Source organism: Spinacia oleracea, chromosome 1 (genome assembly GCF_020520425.1).
Source record: "Spinacia oleracea cultivar Varoflay chromosome 1, BTI_SOV_V1, whole genome shotgun sequence".
Classification (NCBI taxonomy): Eukaryota; Viridiplantae; Streptophyta; class Magnoliopsida; order Caryophyllales; family Amaranthaceae; genus Spinacia; species Spinacia oleracea.
In genome coordinates this window covers 80,143,279-80,161,758 of record NC_079487.1, presented here as the reverse complement: position 1 = coordinate 80,161,758, position 18,480 = coordinate 80,143,279, and the positions used below count along the sequence as shown (strand labels likewise).

Sequence of the window (18,480 nt, the reverse complement as noted above, 5' to 3'; positions counted from 1 at the left end):
CTGCTACGGTCTTCCGCACTAAGCATCAAACGTCGCATCGAACCATCCATCGAAAATACGGGTATACACCTGTATCTCCAAGTGCAAACAGATGAATATTTCAAGAATACAAAGTCCAAAAAATACAACGACTCAGGCGTTCAACTCCCAACGGACCCAAGCTCCGGGAAAGTCAGTCGAAATTTCAAAATTTTAAGGGCCAGCAAAAAGCTCTTACCCCCAGCAAAGCACATCCCCAACGGATTAACTCCGGGTATTCAAAAATTCAAGATTCAAATTTCAAGATTCAAAAATTCAAGATTCAAAAATTAAAATTTTCGATGCCAAGCTTCGTCCTGAACTGAAGGCGGAAAAATACAAGTACAAACCGGAGTCATCACCAACCGCATCGAGATAGACTCTATCCTTTTTCTAACGCCTGTTTTATGCAGGTACCGGCGTACAAAGAGTGGTCTCGATTGCAGAACATCTTGACCATTCTCCGTCCCTTTCGAAATACTGTGACTTGCGCTTTCCTAACCGAACGCTCAGTCAAAGTGAGGGCTTCTGTAGACACCTAATTTGTGTCCCCCCTTTGGGATGATGAAGATACCATTATCCTTGTTAGGTGATTGGAGTAACTCCAGGCGGAAATCCCAATTGCTAAGAACATTTCCAAATTCAAGGTCCAAAATCCAACCCCCGAGATCGTTCCCCTTTCGGTTCTCGGTACAAAATACAACTTTCCAAATCCAATTTCAAAATCCAAGTACAATCTCAACTAGTAGACCATACCATTGGTTTTACTAGGCCTTTTCCACTCAAAATCATATAAGGCAAGTCAAATTCGGGCGCCGACCCACAGAACCGAGCATGCCGGGCCCCGTCCCGTAAAACCGGAATTTAAAAACCCGAGAAAGGCTTGTTTTTAGACGCTAAACGATGCCTTAACCTCCAAGAAAATACAAAACGCCAAACCTAGTACTATTCGTACAACAGGTACAACGCTACAAGATGAAACAAGGACGATTCCCCGTCCTTGCTTTGGCGGCATTCAAGCCACGTCAGCAGCGCGCAGCGCTGGCCTAGCGCCCTGCCCTGGCATGTGATGGCGTTTTGCACCATTCCCTCCTATAAATACCCCTCATTTCCATCGAAAAAGGGGGGAGCACAACAATACAACGTCGTAATTTCGACATTACGCCTCAAATACAGCACAAAATTCCTCAAAAACACATACAAATTTCCTAAAATCAAAAGCAATTGAGAGCTCTTGCCTAAATCTAACTAGGTAAATCCGAAACCCATTCTAATCTACTATGTTGCTTTGATTTCCAAATGTTTTTTAATCAATAAAAAACCCCACTTGCAACAATCACACATGTTTTCCAAAAATACAAACTTTTTCAAAATACAAAATACAATTTTCAAAGATTCAAGGATGTCCAAGTTGTTTACAATCACTAGTAGAAAAAACCCTTATTGCAGCGGGCTTTTAGACCCCTGTTGCAGCGTACATCGTATGCTGCAACTGGGGGGCCTGCAACAAGTCTGAACTTGTTGCACCGTACAATGTTTGCTGCGAAAAGTACTTTTTTGCAGCGTACATATGCATGTACGCTGCAACAAGTGTCTAAATTTTCGCCAAAATCTTAACTTATTGCAGCGTACAAATAGATGTACGCTGCAAAAAACCCAACCTGTTGCAGCGAACATCTATTTGTACGCTGCAACAAGTCTGGTTTTTTGCCAAAATTTTACACCCTTGTTGCAGCGTACATATATATGTACGCTGTAACAAGGGTGTAAAATTTTAGTTTTATGGATACCTAGAGTGCCCAAATATAGAAACCTATCACAACAATAATAGAATATCGCAACCTGTATAACAAATATAAAAACAATAAATGGTATTTTATAGATATCGCAAAACCAAAGTGCACGTTCCATATACATTTAAATATATGTATGTTCCAATTTCAACGTACGCATACATTTTAACATAAAAGATTGTTCTATAACATCTAAACCAACACAACTCGATCAAGCGCCCTCGGGCCAATAATAAATACTTGCAACCCATTGCTCACGAACCACATCAATTTCCTCACTAGCATAAGGCGTATTCCTCGGAGTGTAGACCTTTACCAAAAAAAAAATTGATGGGAGCATTAGATTAAATGCAAATAATATCACATTTTAACATTCGAGCAAATAATGGCAATGTCCTAATAGTCTAAAATACGAATCAAGAGTAAGGAAAATTAATTAATTACCTCATCTAGCCTAAGGTTATGCATATTAAACATGTAATAATTTTAAAATGAGTCATTAGGTTCTATAGTTCAAAGTTGGGAGCAAAAATGACTCATTTTAGCCTAAATATGACCTACAACGACCAAACAAGCCTTAAATGTACATAAGTAAATTAGAATAAGTCTAAATAACTTAAAAATAAGCATATTAATCATATAATAAGTTTAAAATGAGTCCTTAGATTATTTAGTTCAAAGTTGGGAGCGAAAATGTCTAAATATGACCTATAACGACCCAATGAGTCTTAAATGTGCATAATAGATTGGAATGAGTATTATAAAGTTAAAACGAAGCATATTAATCATGTAAAAGGTTTAAAATGAGTCTTTATGTTCTTTAGTTCATAGTTGGAAACGAAAATGTCATTTTAGCCTAAATATGTCCTATAATGACCAAACAAGCCTTAAATGTGCATAAATAGATTGGAATAAGTCTTAGAAAGTTAAGACTAGGCACATTAATCATGTAAAAGGTTTAAAATGACTCTTTAGGTTCTTTAGTTCAAAGTTGGGAACGAAAATGTCATTTTAGCCTAAATATGACCTATAACGACCCAATGAGCCTTAAACGTGCATAAATAGATTGGAACGAGTCTTAGAAAGTTAAAGTTATGCATATTAAACATGTAATAAGTTTAAAATGAGTCCTTAAGTTCTTTATTTCAAATTTGGGAACGAAAATGCCTCATTTTAGCCTAAATATGACCTATAACGACCAAACAAGCCTTAAATGTACATAAGTAGATTAGAATAAGCCTTAGAAACATAAAAATAAGCATTTTAATCATATAATAAGTTTAAAATGAGTCCTTAGGTTATTTAGTTCAAAGTCGGGAGCGAAAATGTCTAAATATGACCTATAACGACCCAATTAGTCTTAAATGTGCATAAATAGATTGGAATGAGTATTATAAAGTTAAAACTAAGAATATTAATCATGTAAAAGGTTTAAAATGAGTCCTTAGGTTCTTTAGTTCATAGTTGGGAACAAAAATGTCATTTTAGCCTAATATGTCCTATAATGACCAAACAAGCTTAAATGTGCATAAATAGATTGGAATAAGTCTTAGAAAGTTCAAACTAAGCAAATTAATGATATAAAAGGTTTAAAATGACTCTTTAGGTTCTTTAGTTCAAAGTTGGGAACGAAAATGTCATTTTAGCCTAAATATGACCTATAACGACCCAATGAGCCTTAAACGTGCATTAATAGATTGGAACGAGTCTTAGAAAGTTAAAGTTATGCATATTAAACATGTAATAAGTTTAAAATGAGTCCTTAGGTTCTTTATTTGAAAGTTGGGAGCGAAAATGCCTCATTTTAGCCTAAATATAACCTATAACGACCAAACAAGCCTTCAATGTGCATAAGTAGATTAGAATAAGTCTTAGAAACTTAAAACTAAGCATATTAATCATAAAATAAGTTTAAAATGAGTCCTTAGGTTCTTTAGTTCAAAGTTGAGAGCGAAAAATGGCATTTTAGCCTAAATATGACCTATGACGATACAATGAGCCTCAAATGTACATACATGGACTGTAATGAGTCCTAGAAAGTTAAAACTAAGCATATAAAACATTTAGTATAAATGTGTAGAACTACATTTAGGAACTAAGAACTACAGTAACAAGAAGGGGTTGGGTAAGAACTAAGAATCCCTCATTGTTTAGCATAAATGTGTGCTAAAGAGAAAGGGAGTAAAAAACTTCAACTGGATTAACAATCACCTCAGTTCAATTAATAATCACCTCAGTCTCAATTAGAATCATAACTTAGTTTTTTTTTATTTTTCGTGCATGTCAGAAACACTATGACTTAGATTCTAGTTTTTCATACTGCTACATCCTTCCTTTTTTCTCTTCTTACTCACCCAGTACAAAGACAATGACCAAAATGTTAAAATTTGCAGTACCTGTATGACTCTACGCCATTGTTGCTCCTTTTTCAGAGCTAGTAAAACGTTTTTAAGTGCAGCAATTGGAAAGTTCTGCTCCCATGCAACCCAAGCATCAAGCTGCAAGCACAACCAAATTCAACTAATAGTTAATATCTACCCTACTCTTGAGCATATAAAGTAACACACAAAACATAAAAATTATGGACATAGCATTAAAATGTACTCCATAAGGCCATAACATCCGGGTAAAGGACTAAGGGGATAGATAATCAGATACATCTTCAGAGGGATTTACTATCAACCTTTGCAGATGCAGTCCTCAATCCAAGAACTTTAGTAAAATGTATAACCCAAACCTTGCAGCTGATCAAGTTGATAACTAACGCGGGGTAAGTAAGTCCAGAGTGCTGCAAACTATGGTTTACCATCCAATAATCAGATGTATTGCACGCTACTACTTTTGCAAGCTACTCTACTTTTGTTGCTGGGAATGCTGGCCTAAACTTCCTGCTCCTAGGCATGTGTCCTTTAGGAGCTTTCAGATTAGTTGAGACGAGAGTTTAAGGTACTTTTCTCTCGATCTTTCAGATTAGTTGAGACGAGAGTTTAAGGTACTTTTCTCTCGAGTTCCATTTCTCTCGAGTTTAAGGTACTTTTCTCTCGAGCTTTCAGATTAGTTGAGACGAGAGTTTAAGGTACTTTTCTCTCGAGTTCCATTTCTCTTATCTTATCTTATTACTCCGTATCTTTTAACTAATCTGAATGTACATCGTCTGAACTCATTAGACTAATACAATTATGCAGTATAGGCATATTACATGATAGACTAAATACAATTATGCAGTATAGACTAAATACAATTAAGAGGCTTAGTTTTTGTTTTTAATTAAGTTCCAAAGTCAACAGATCTGAAGTGGGAAAGCACAAGGTGACTAGATATGGCAGCACAAGCATGCCACGTCTATGTTACTCGAACTCAGCTAGAAGTGTCAGAGACAGACACGCATCTTAAATGAAATGTCTAAATTTTACCTAATTTTTGCCCAAATACGACGTTTTTAAGCATCTAACCTCCTCCCTCTCTATGCATCCAAGTGTCAGACACAGCTTATAGTTTGGTATGGCATATACAAATGAACTACATTCATGTCTTTAATAACCCCTCTTTTCTCACCAATTACACTACAAATAAGTTAGAAATCAAAAAGTAACTTGGCACCTCCCTACGTCTTTTCTACTTATTGACAGAAGAAATGCAACCATTGGTAACATTAACAGGTCAACACTTTAACTACCAGACTCCAAACTACCCAACTGCAAATAAAATCATCTAACAGGCATGCTTTGAAGATGGACAAAGATAATCCGAGAAGTGGAAAGACAAGAGGAAGCAAACTGATTCCATGCAGAAGTCAAGTGATGAAATAGAGAACAAAAAAAAGGCAATAAAAATGGTAGATCATTCTTCTATGGTCTTAATAACCAATCTACGTACTCTTCTATATTCCACTCCAGAAGCACACATTATGAAGTCGCTTGAAGAAAAATGTGAACAGGGAAATTTCTAAATAAAGTCAGACAAAATGTGAGCATAAATAGACAAAATGAAGAAGGAAGCCTCGGAAGTGGTTTCAAAAAATAGGAACAATCTAACAACAATTGCTAAATAATGGTTTTCTGACTTCTCCCTTCCTCTAAGGCTTCGTAAAAAGATCCACATATTCTCGACGATCCACTGTTGCAGCACCCAAGACCAAAAAATACGACCAACACTAGGTGCATACGGTTTTAATGCTGCTCCAGTCTAGTTTATTCCATTATCTGTAAGTCTATAACTGGCTGTCTGGTATTATACCCTCTTAAAATCTTTCACACAGAAACAATTAAGAAGGCCTACTGTATTCCCGTTAATAGGCTGTTGTACTTCCGAAAGTAATAGAACGATCTTACTCCGTATATCAGGAAAAAAATAAATTACATTACATGTTTAACCAAGGTCAAATCAGGGGGAATTAGTGTAAAACGACTGGTATGTCTGGCTCATCCCTAAAAGCTAAATCATACAACATATGTATCCTTCAACAAAGGTTAAATCAGGGATAGTTCGTAAATACAAAATAATGCAGCCACATGAATCTGGATTGCCAATAGAAGCTAGACATATACAACCTAACTTCGTTGAAGAACTATAACCAGATGTTGGTATAAGCTAAGCAGTTTACTGAAATGAACCAGATATATGACGCAATATTATGCAATCTTGTTAACCATATATGATTAGTCATTATACTTCCTTAAGGTGATTGATGAGCACGAGTAACAGGAGCAACAACATACCTAGAGCGAGAACGAGAGGGAGATCTCGAGCGGGACTTCGAAGGAGATCTAGAATAAGAACGGCGTGAATTTCTTTGCGGAGATATACTGCATCAAAGGAGACCTTTCAGCATAGTTTCATTATCATAAAACCTTAGCACAAAATCCATCTTAAAACAAATAACAGCACCTGTGGTTGCGGCTGCGGCTTCGACTATAACTACAGCCACGGTTGTAGCTTCTGCTTCTCGACCTATCATCTAGACTCAGACTCCTCGAGTCCTCCCTCACCTGGAGATGAAAATAAATGTGAATAACTATAAGAAAACAGTAATACCCAGTTTGATAATCAACTCTTTTTGAGACGTACTCGGATATAAGCGCGAGAGAATGCATTACGAAATTCAGAATCATCCAGCTTCCTGAACTGCATAAAAGGCAACGCCTGATTAGTCTATTAGAAAAAAAGAACACTAAACAAAATTACCACTAAACAACTAACAGAACAAAACATCTTACAGCACGTTTCATATCATTATAATTTGCATATTCAACAACTCCAGCCGTGCCTGCAAAAAGAAAGCTTTATCGGGTCAAAGGGCAACTTTACAACTAGAAGTATGCAGTGAACAAAACATCTCAACTTTTAAGGATGACCCTAAAGGCCTGCACCACATATTAGACTAAACAATAATCCGAATGATTACACAATGTGAGAACCAACATAAGTTCAAAAAGATAAGAACTTTCAGATTTTCTGGTCCAAATTTCAAGACTTAGCCTTGAATTCAACTTAATGCGGATAGTTAGCTCATCCTCTAATATGCATGGTCGTCAGCATCTGTCACATGCTAGCTTGCATAAAGGACTATGAGCTTTTTAGGGCAGGTAGAGATATCGATATACCCAGTAAAGGCAGTAATCATTGTGGAACTTAAGTACCATGATGCATTCCAGATAATACTAGGAAATTGTCAAACCAAAAGGGGTAAAAATATTAACACAAGTAAAATTCTAGAGAGTTTTTAAGCCGATTAAACTTTAGGACCAGATATCACATTTGCTACCTAGAGTTAAATAACGATATGATAAAATTAATCAGTGCCACTGATACAAGAAACACTAGGAAAGCAGCAACTCAAGGATCATCAAAAGCACCAACTAACCACCATAGCGACGATCCTTGAATACATCTGAGAAACAAACTTCACCGTCTCGTCGCATGTGATCCTGATATTGATACATATACAAATCAGAACAACATGAATAATAGATAGAAGACATATAATGGGAATAGGAACATCGAACTCGTGCGAGACACAAACTGCACAGCACAATGATCCCCAAATCTCCTCTAGATTAAAAAACTGTTATCACTGACCTTCAGGTCTTGCCCAGAAGCAGATGATGGCAGTCCAGTGACTATAACTGCAGAAACACCAATACAAGAATTTCATATAGTAGTGAAATTACCAAAAATATGCCAATAAAGAAGCAAGACTACCCCTCTGTAGTCAGTGTGCTTAGGTGCTCCACCTCTACTAGCACTGTAACTGCTGTGATGGTCTGATGATGATGATCCTCGTCCACCATGAGCGAATTCCACCTGAAAGTATATAACACCAATGTAAATGATGCAAGAGTTATCAGACAAAAAAAGAAGCACATGTAGACATGCAGCAGAAACAGGGTTCCAAGAATACCTACCCGCAAACGATGTCCATCAAAATCATAACCATTTCGACCTTGCACAGCATCTTCAACATCTCGTTCATCTTCAAACTGTAAAAGATGATTAAGAATAAACAATAACAATCCGACAAATTAGAGAAATAACACAATATTAAACATGTCCAATAAATAACACAAGTTGGGCCAATGAACAAATCCTAAAAACGAATTGAACAAACCCTAAAAACGAAATGAACAAACCCTAAAAACGAAATGAACAAACGAATTGACCACAAAAACGATTTGAACAAACGAATTAAACAAACCCTAAAAATGAATTGAACAAACGCACAGAACCCTAAAAACGAATTGAACAAACCCTAATTCTTAAAACAAAAATCAGATAAACGAATTGAACAAACCTAGAAGAGGGGACAGCGAGGATTACTAGCCACGGCGAGGAGGTTGACGGAGAAAAGGACGCGAGAAACTTTCTTTCTTGGAACCACCGGCGCGAGCAAACTACGTTCTTTCTTGGACCCACCAGCCGAGTAAGTAGCGACTGGAGAGGAGGCGAGAAAAGAGCCACCAACGATGACGAGGAGGCCAGAACCACCGACGAGGAAGCTAGATTGACGACGCGGGGAAAGCTTTATGAGCGGCGCAGAGAAAGGTTTTTTTTTCGGACGACGCATGGAAAGCTTAAGGGAAGAAGGAGTTGTGCGCGAGGAGCGAAATTCATGAGATGATTAATTTGTTCGAATTAGTTATTCAATCAATATTGCAGCGAATAAACTTTTTATCAGGGTTATTGTAGGGGGCTTTAAAATGTACGCTGCAATAAAAATGGGCTATTGCAGGGGGCTTTTATTCTGTACGCTGCAAAAAGCTCAGGGGGCAATTAATTTGTACGCTGCAACAACCCTTTAAAGGGTTTGACCCGCGTTGACCAACTGGTTGTTGAAGCGTATTAATACATGTACGCTGCAACAAGGGGGCTGCAACAGGGGTTTTTTCTACTAGTGAATCATCTCTTGGGCTAGAATCATCATCAAACAAGGGGTAATCAAAGATAAACACCTTTTAACATTTAAAGGTTTAGTCTTTGAGATTCAAAACTCCATTTTCAATTTACAAATTCAAGTCTTCAATTTTCAAAGATCTTGCCATGTTTAGGGTTATTCATAGTTATTTCCCTAAACTAGGATCATTTCAAGTTCAAATTTCAATCATTTCAAGTTCAAACATTTCAATATTCAAGCTTTCAATTTCAAGTTCAATATGCAAAATCTAGGATATTTGGGTTGAGCAACCTCTCCCAAGTTGAGATTTTTGGCTTTGAATTCGTGTCGGGCGCACTTATTTTTAAGGAGCCGCTTGGCGTTCAAATCTCATGTGCCCAAGTACAAATTTCAATTATGCACCTTTCAATATTGCAATTTCAATATCGCACCTTTCAATATCGCACTTTCAATATCGCACTTTCATTACAGCAATTTCAACACCGCGCTTTCAATATCGCACTTTCAATTCCGCATCTTCACTTGCCTAGTCCATTTCTAGGCAATGTGGACCTACTCCCTAGTCCTTTTCTAGGGGGTCTTGTATTTACTAATTCCGCACTTTATTTAGTATTGTGATGTTGCTTTATGTGCTTTATCGCTTTCATCACCAACATGCTAAATACAACCAAATACAAAGGTTATATCACGCTTAACGAAGATATTTTTGGACAAACCGGCCTTAGGTTCCTTAAATCAATCTTTAAAGCAAAGTGACCACCGTACAATTAGAAATTTTATTTTGCTCTAAATTTCAAACCCACATAGTCTAATCTAGGGTTTATTTTCGAACTAATGTTGTGCCAACGTACTTGAATATTTCTAAAGCTCGCCGAATAAGCATTTTTGTTCCCGAGCCCGGATCTCACACATCCGTTTCAAGGATTCAAGGCCTTATCCAAAAATAGAGTCATTTGCGGTCTTTCCAAACAAGACCTTAAATAAAGTTTGGTGGCGACTCCTTCGAGGTGCAAAAATTCAAACGGTTCTCTAAACGAGCCGGTCGGCCTCCTAAACCCCCCCCCCCCCCTTGTAGGAAACGGGAAAAAAACCCCCCTACACTTACCTAACACAATGTCATACCTAGAGCTCAAAGATAGGTTTAGAGACATGCATTTTGAGGATGAAATACCAAATTTGGCCAAGTATGGAACTAGGAATGGTAGGTGGAGATACGACTCAGAGATTATGACCACCACTATTAAGGTAGAAGAAAGTGGATTAATAAGGGTAAAGACATAGGGAGTCATGCTTGGGGTGCCGTTATAGAGGAACCTATAGGAGTTAGTGTAAAAAAATGATCTAGAGGAAAATGATGTAGCCGTTAAGGATGAGAATGTAGAGGTTGAGGCAGAAAATCCTAACCCAAAGACCCATGAGCCTACCATTGAGATCTCTAGTAAGGCGTGAAAGAAGATTCAGATTCGGAGGAAGATTTCGACAAATACTGAAGATCTAGATTTCACTCCACAAGTTTCCAAGGAAATAGCGGATAGGCAAGATGCCTTAAACATTTGAAGTTGTAATAGTAGTTAGTTCCTTTATGTTTTAAAGAATAAGTAGAAAAGCTACAACAGTTTAAAGTTAAAGTAATATGAGTTCGAGTTATTCTTTATTCTTTTCAAGGATGTAATAAACCTTTATAGAATTAGCAATAAAAGTTAAAGTATTCGTTTCCAATTTGAGAATTCCATAATTCGCCCAACAGTAGTTTATGTTTATGTCATATAACCTTTATTTTATTTTGAGGACAAGTGCGTTATTATGGTTTAGAAATTGTTGTTAACATTCTTTTGAGGAATAAGAGTTGGATTATTGATTATCCAAAGGATCAAGAGTTTATTATGGGCACGCAAGGGGAATGTTTTCTTTCTTATGCTACCATGTTATTCGTGATGATTGGATTTTGTTCCTTGTTTCTCAGTTGAATGTCCTATATGTGAATATCGTTCATGAATGATCGAGGAGATTACCTTAAATAATTGTTGCACATTTGTAAATGATTGTTGCACATTCGTAAATGATTGTTTGATTTACGTGAATTTTGTCTGTTGAGGCGATATTACGTGGTATAAGATACTATTAAGTGATGTTTTATACATAAAGTAGAATATATTACTTCCAAGTTGCATTCTAGGATGACCAACAATAATGACCTAGCTGCTGTTATTCGCCTCTTGGCGGAAAAGCTGACCCTACCTTTTTAGAAAACCGGGTTGGAGAGTTTGAGAAATTATTTGGGGCTGTGAACTGTCCTGAGAACATGAGAGTGGGTCAAGTTGTCATGTACATGAAAGATGAAGTTGATTTTTGGTGGAGAGAGAATAGAGCTAGACTTAGCGCTGCTGAGAGATTAAATTAGGATTCATTTGTTACTACCTTAAGGGGAAAGTTTTACCCTAACTTTTATGAGAAAGCAAAAAATACAAGAATTTATAAACCTTAGGATGGGAAGTATGACCATTGCCGATTACTATAGCAAATTTATAGCATTGTCAAGGTTTGCACCTGAGGTTGTAGCCACAGAGGAGCTAACGCCTCAGAGGTTTGAGTAGGGTTTGATTGATGAGATCCAATTAGGATTAGATGGGGAAACCTTTACATCTTTGGATATTGTGTATGGGAAAGCTGCTCATATTTATGGTTTGCAGTCTAGAAGGGACAAGTAAAATATTATTGTTGGGGAGAAAAGAAAAGAGATTAATGCTGGGGAAAACCAAGGGAATTTCAAGAGGAAAAAAAATGGTAATGGGAGTGGTAACCAGGCGAAGTAGGGATTTAACCAGTCATAAAATTAGGGTTCGAAGCCTGTAGGGGGGGCAGAACAACTAAGAGAACCTCCATAAGTCTGCTAATGAGAATAACAACCATAATAAGGTTCCGGGTAAACTGTTCGTGATGAGAAATGAAGCTGAACGTTTTGCAGGCATAGTTCAGGGTACTTTTTCTATTAACTCTGTGCTAGTTTAAACGTGGTTTGATTCAGGGGTAACTCATTCTTTTGTTTCGTCATCTGTTCTTAAGAGTCTAAATTTAGTAGATTTTGAGGTGGTTGATTTACCTGTTAGTATACCTACTGGTGTAACCATAGGGTATATCAAGTTGTTTAAGAACTTGTCTTGGGAGACAAAAGGTTGTGTTTTTCCTTCTGATTTGATAGAGTTTAATCTGTGAAACCTAAATGTAATTCTGGGAATGGATTGGCTAAGCTTGTACAAGGATAAGGTAGATTGTGAAATTCAGAAAGTAAGTTTAAGGAACCCTATTGGAAGGTTGACCTCATATAGATGTTTTGAGAAGTCCAAGAACCTTTAGTTATTTCCATAATGCAAGCGAGGAAATTGATGAATAGGGAGTGTGAACTATTTCTCTGTAGTGTGTTAGAGGTGAGTAAAGAAGTTGGAGTGAAAATCGAGGATGTCGCCATTGCGAGTGGATTCATTGATGTGTTTCCGAGTGAAATTGTGAGTATGTCACCTGCTAGAGCCCTTGAGTTCATTATAGAGTTAAATCCTGGAACGAAACCTATATCCAAGACACCTTATAGCTGTCACCTCCTGAAATGAGCGAATTAAGACACAGTTGCAAGAGTTGTTTCGTTAAGGGGTATATTAGGCCTAGTGCATCACCGTGGGGAGCTCATGTGTTGTCTATTAAGGAGAAAGATAAGAGTATGGAATTATGCATCGATTTTAGGGAACTAAACACCATCAAGAACAAGTATCCTTTGCCTAGGATAGATGACATATTTGATCAATTGAATTGGGCGAGGGTGTTCTCGAAGACTGATTTGTGTTTGAAGTACCACCAATTGAGTATAGATGGTAAGGGCCTAAGACCTCATTAGGACTCGTTATTGTCATTATGGGTTTAGAGTAATGTCTTTTGGGTTAACCAATGCACCTGCCATAATTATGGATTTGACAAATAAGATTTTCCACAAATTCCGAATTAAGTTCGTTATTATGTTATTGATGATATCCTGATCTACTCAAAGAGTGAAAAGAGAAGGATGAACACTTGAGGGTTATTTTGGAGACGCTTAGAAAGAATTTATTTTTATGTGAATGAAGTATACAAATCTGGAAGTCATGTGTGTATAAGTGACACCGACGGAAAAGTGAAGGACTAAATTGTTGGGTTATGATACATATGACAATTCATAAATCATGCGGAAACAACCATTTAGCCAGGAATACATATTATTTACACATAATCATATAGCATAATTTAGATGCATACTCTTTGTTGCGTGCCTTCCCTAGCTGCGCCCGAACCGAACAAGAACAAGTCTTTAGGACTCCAAGTGTCGTCCCTCCGTAGATAGTCCACAGCACGTCCGGATCCGCCTTAAGATTGACCAACTAGAATCGCCCTTAAGGTACTAGAATTTTCGGCACTCTTAGGTAAGAAATATGACTGAATTTTTCTCTCAAAACTCACTTTGAATACTTGAATTAATCTCTGAAAATATGTGACCCTAGGCACGTATTTATAGAGTTATGGAAAGGGAATTGGAATCCTAGTAGGATACGAATTAATTAAACTTAGAATCCTATACGAACTCTAATTAATTAATTTATCCTTTCAGGAATAGGAATTTAATCATATACTAATTCTAATAGTTTTAGGAATCATGCATGAACACAAACTCACACACACACGGCAGCCACGAGGGCCGCCCATGCGTGTGCGTGCGAGCAGCAGCCCACGCAGCGAGGCCATGGCCTTGGCGCGCGCTGGGCCTGCCTTGCGGTGGGCCTGGGCGCTGCCTAGGCTGGGCGCGCGTTTGGCTTGCTGGACGATGGCCCGACTTCGTGCTGGGCCTTCGTCCGGCAGGCCTCGTCCGATGCTAATTCGTACGATACGCTTCCGATTAAATTCCCGGTTCCGGAATTCATTTCCGATACGAACAATATTTAATATTTCCGATTCCGGAATCAATTTCCGTTTCGAACAAATATTTAATATTTCCTTTTCCGGAATTATTTTCCGATTCCGATAATATTTCCGATTCTGACAATATTTCCGTTTCCGGCAATATTTCCGATTCTGGCAATATTTCCATTTCCGATAATATTTTCCGATTCTGACAATATTTCCGTTTCCGGCAATATTTCCGGTTCTGGCAATATTTCCATTTCCGATAATATTTTCCGATACGTACCATGTTTCCGTTTCCGGCAACATCTACGACTTGTATAATATTTATATTTCCGATACGATCCATATTTCCGTTTCCGGCAATATCATCGTTTCCGGAGTATTCATTTCTTGCCTGTGACGATCTCAGCTCCCACTGAAACCAAGATCCGTCGATTCCGAATATCCATAGATGGAGTATCTAATGCCATTAAATACTTGATCCGTTTACGTACTATTTGTGTGACCCTACGGGTTCAGTCAAGAGTAAGCTGTGGATTAATATCATTAATTCCACTTGAACTGAAGCGGCCTCTAGCTAGGCATTCAGTTCACTTGATCTCACTGAATTATTAACTTGTTAATTAATACTGAACCGCATTTATTAGACTTAACATAGAATGCATATTTGGACCAAGGGCATTATTTCCTTCAGTCTCCCACTTGTCCTTAGGGACAAGTGTGCATTTCCTAATTCCTTTGTCGCTCGATGCTTGCTCTTGAACATAAGGTAAGAGTCGTCATCCTTATTATGTCCAGAGGTGTTCCTCGGTTTCAGAGTTCAACTGATCAAATAAACAGATAATCATAGCCTATGATTCATCCGAGCACGGCCATGCATTTCACAGTTTCTAGCTCTCCGAGTGGCCTTGTACAACTTTTAAGCATCTCATCCCGATTTATGGGAGGACAATCCCAATCTTGCGATCTTGAGATTAGACTTCGTTTGATAGGTGATTACCTGAGCGTTGCCTTTATAGCCTCCTTTTACGGTGCGACGGTTGGTCAATGTCAAAGCAACCAGTTCTCAAACAAGTAATCTCAAATCACTCAGGTATTGAGGATTTAGTGTCTAATAATTTAATGAAATTTACTTATGACAGACTTTCATCTCTTACAGTAAAGTTTCATAGGTCTTGTCCGATACTAGTCTTCCCAAAGTAAGTATCTATGCAAATGATTATGACATTTCCATGTCCACATAGTTCAAGAAACAGAACTACTAGTCATCTTGCTTTCTAATCGTCTAACGTTTTCTATGCGTCCAATTTTATAGAAAACTCCGACTAGGGACCATTTTCAACCTTTGACATTCAAGTTCACTTGATAGACATTTCTTAGTCACAGGACTGGTCCTGACAGTCTATCTTGAATATATCGTCAAATTGAAGGGACTCATCATTTAATAAACCACAAATTAAATGGAAAAATGAATTCTTTTCATTTATTGTGAATGATTAACCAATAATGTTTTACAAAGATTTAAACTCTAAAACTTTAAAACATTAAACAGAGACATCAAAGCCATTCTCCAATATTCTTGATTCCCATAGCTGCAGTGTGCGAGTTGTGCTTCGCCTGCGGCAGAGGTTTAGTTAATGGATCTGATATGTTGTCATCAGTTCCAATTTTGCTTATCTCGACTTCTTTTCTTTCAACGAACTCTCGTAGAAGGTGAAATCTACGAAGTACATGCTTGACTCTCTGGTGGTGTCTAGGCTCTTTTGCCTGTGCAATAGCTCCGTTATTGTCACAATACAGGGCTATTGGTCCTTTAATGGAGGGGACTACACCAAGTTCACCTATGAACTTCCTTAGCCATATAGCTTCCTTTGCTGCTTCATGTGCAGCAATGTACTCCGCTTCAGTTGTAGAATCCGCAATGGTGCTTTGCTTAGCACTTTTCCAGCTTACTGCTCCTCCGTTGAGGCAGAAGACAAACCCAGACTGTGATCTGAAATCATCTTTGTCGGTTTGGAAACTTGCGTCCGTATAGCCTTTAACAATTAATTCATCATCTCCACCATAGACCAGGAAGTAATCTTTGTGCCTTTTCAAGTACTTCAGAATGTTCTTGGCAGCAGTCCAATGCGCCTCTCCTGGGTTTGACTGGTATCTGCTCGTAGCACTGAGTGCGTACGCAACATCCGGGCGTGTACATATCATAGCATGCATTATTGAACCAATCAATGATGCATATGGAATCCCATTCATTCGTCTACGCTCATCAAGTGTTTTTGGGCACTAAGTCTTGCTTAGAGTCATTCCATGAGACATGGGTAGGTAGCCTCGCTAGGAGTCCGCCATCTTGAACCTATCAAGCACCTTATTGATATAAGTGCTTTGACTAAGTCCAATCATCCTTTTAGATCTATCTCTGTAAATCTTGATGCCCAATATGTACTGTGCTTCTCCTAGATCCTTCATCGAAAAACATTTCCCAAGCCAAATCTTGACAGAGTTTAACATAGGAATGTCATTTCCGATAAGTAATATGTCGTCGACATATAATACTAGGAAAGCAATTTTGCTCCCACTGACCTTCTTGTATACACAAGATTCGTCCGCGTTCTTGATGAAACCAAAGTCCTTGACTGCTTCATCAAAACGTATGTTCCAGCTCCTGGATGCCTGCTTCAATCCGTAGATTGATTTCTTTAGCTTGCATACCTTTTTAGCATTCTTTGGATCCTCAAAACCTTTAGGCTGTGTCATAAACACAGTTTCTGTTAAAACGCCGTTTAAGAAAGCAGTTTTGACATCCATCTGCCATATTTCGTAACCGTAATATGCAGCGATTGCTAACATTATCCGAATAGACTTTAGCATTGCAACTGGTGAAAAGGTTTCATCGTAGTCCACACCGTGGACTTGCCTGTAACCTTTTGCAACCAATCTAGCTTTGAAAACTTCAAGTTTCCCATCCTTGTCCTTTTTCAGTTTGAAAACCCATTTGCTTCCAATGGCTTGGTAGCCATCTGGCAAATCGACCAAATCCCATACTTGGTTTTCAGACATGGAGTCTAATTCAGATTGCATGGCTTCTTGCCATTGCTTGGAGCTAGGGCTCGTCATAGCTTGTTTGTAAGTCGCAGGTTCATCACTTTCAAGTAATAGAACGTCATAGCTCTCTTTCGTCAAAATACCTAAGTACCTTTCCGGTTGAGATCTATATCTTTGCGATCTACGCGGGGTAACATTTCTAGATTGATCATGATTCTCACCAGATTCTTCTAAAGATCTCTGAGTTTCATCCTGAATGTCATTTTGAGCATTCTCTAGAGTTTGTTGTTCGAATCGAATTTCTTCGAGGTCTAATTTTCTCCCACTTGTCATTTTGGAAATGTGATCTTTCTCCAAAAAGACACCATCTCGAGCAACAAACACTTTGTTCTCAGATGTATTGTAGAAGTAATACCCCTTTGTTTCCTTTGGATAGCCCACAAGGATACATTTGTCAGATTTTGGATGAAGTTTGTCTGAAATTAATCGTTTGACGTATACTTCACATCCCCAAATCTTAAGAAAAGACACATTTGGAGGCTTTCCAAACCATAATTCGTATGGAGTCTTTTCGACAGCTTTAGACGGAGCTCTATTTATAGTGAGTGCAGCTGTATTTAGTGCATGTCCCCAAAATTCTAATGGAAGTTCGGCCTGACCCATCATTGACCTGACCATGTCTAGCAAGGTTCTGTTCCTCCGTTCCGACACACCGTTCCATTGTGGTGTTCCAGGAGGAGTCAATTCTGATAGAATTCCACATTCTTTCAGATGGTCATCAAATTCATAGCTCAGATATTCACCGCCTCTATCAGACCGCAGTGCTTTAATCTTCTTGCCTAATTGATTCTCTACTTCACTCTGAAATTCCTTGAATTTGTCAAAGGATTCAGACTTATGCTTCATTAGGTAGACATAACCATACCTACTAAAGTCATCAGTGAAAGTGATAAAGTAGCTGAAACCACCTCTAGCATTTGTACTCATTGGTCCACATACATCTGTATGGATTAAACCCAATAGTTCATTTGCTCTTTCTCCAACTTTAGAGAAAGGTTGCTTTGTCATTTTGCCAAGTAAACATGATTCGCATTTACCATAATCCTCTAAGTCAAATGGTTCTAGAATTCCTTCCTTTTGAAGTCTTTCTAAGCGTTTCAAGTTTATATGGCCTAATCGACAATGCCACAGATAGGTGAGATCTGAATCATCCTTTTTGGCCTTTTTGGTATTTATGTTATAAACTTGTTTGTCGTGATCTAATAAATAAAGTCCATTGACTAATCTAGCAGATCCATAAAACATCTCTTTAAA

At 38.0% G+C, this 18,480-nt stretch overlaps 1 protein-coding gene across 1 annotated transcript; it reads right to left on the bottom strand.

Annotated features, from left to right (window-relative positions):
• Positions 1-1,969: 1,969 nt before the first annotated feature.
• LOC130465468 (serine/arginine-rich splicing factor SR30-like) lies at positions 1,970-8,874 on the bottom strand. Its single transcript, XM_056834238.1, has 11 exons — positions 8,671-8,874; positions 8,216-8,290; positions 7,982-8,114; positions 7,890-7,930; positions 7,678-7,738; positions 7,028-7,077; positions 6,879-6,935; positions 6,699-6,799; positions 6,530-6,616; positions 4,208-4,309; positions 1,970-2,121 (listed from the first exon to the last, which is right to left on the bottom strand). The coding sequence occupies exons 1-10, from the start codon at positions 8,872-8,874 to the stop codon at positions 4,246-4,248; spliced, it is 873 nt and encodes a 290-aa protein (XP_056690216.1). The 3' UTR covers positions 1,970-2,121; positions 4,208-4,245.
• Positions 8,875-18,480: the final 9,606 nt, after the last annotated feature.

Excerpts from the sequence above, each read along its gene's own strand:
- LOC130465468 (XM_056834238.1), bottom strand. The coding sequence starts at position 8,874 with ATGCGTCGTCCGAAAAAAAAACCTTTCTCTGCGCCGCTCATAAAGCTT. Across the intron at positions 8,115-8,215 it reads TTGATGGACATCGTTTGCGG|GTGGAATTCGCTCATGGTGG; the intron begins GTAGGTATTCTT and ends ATATACTTTCAG. Across the intron at positions 4,310-6,529 it reads CCCTCTCGTTCTCGCTCTAG|CTTGATGCTTGGGTTGCATG; the intron begins GTATGTTGTTGC and ends TTGTGCTTGCAG.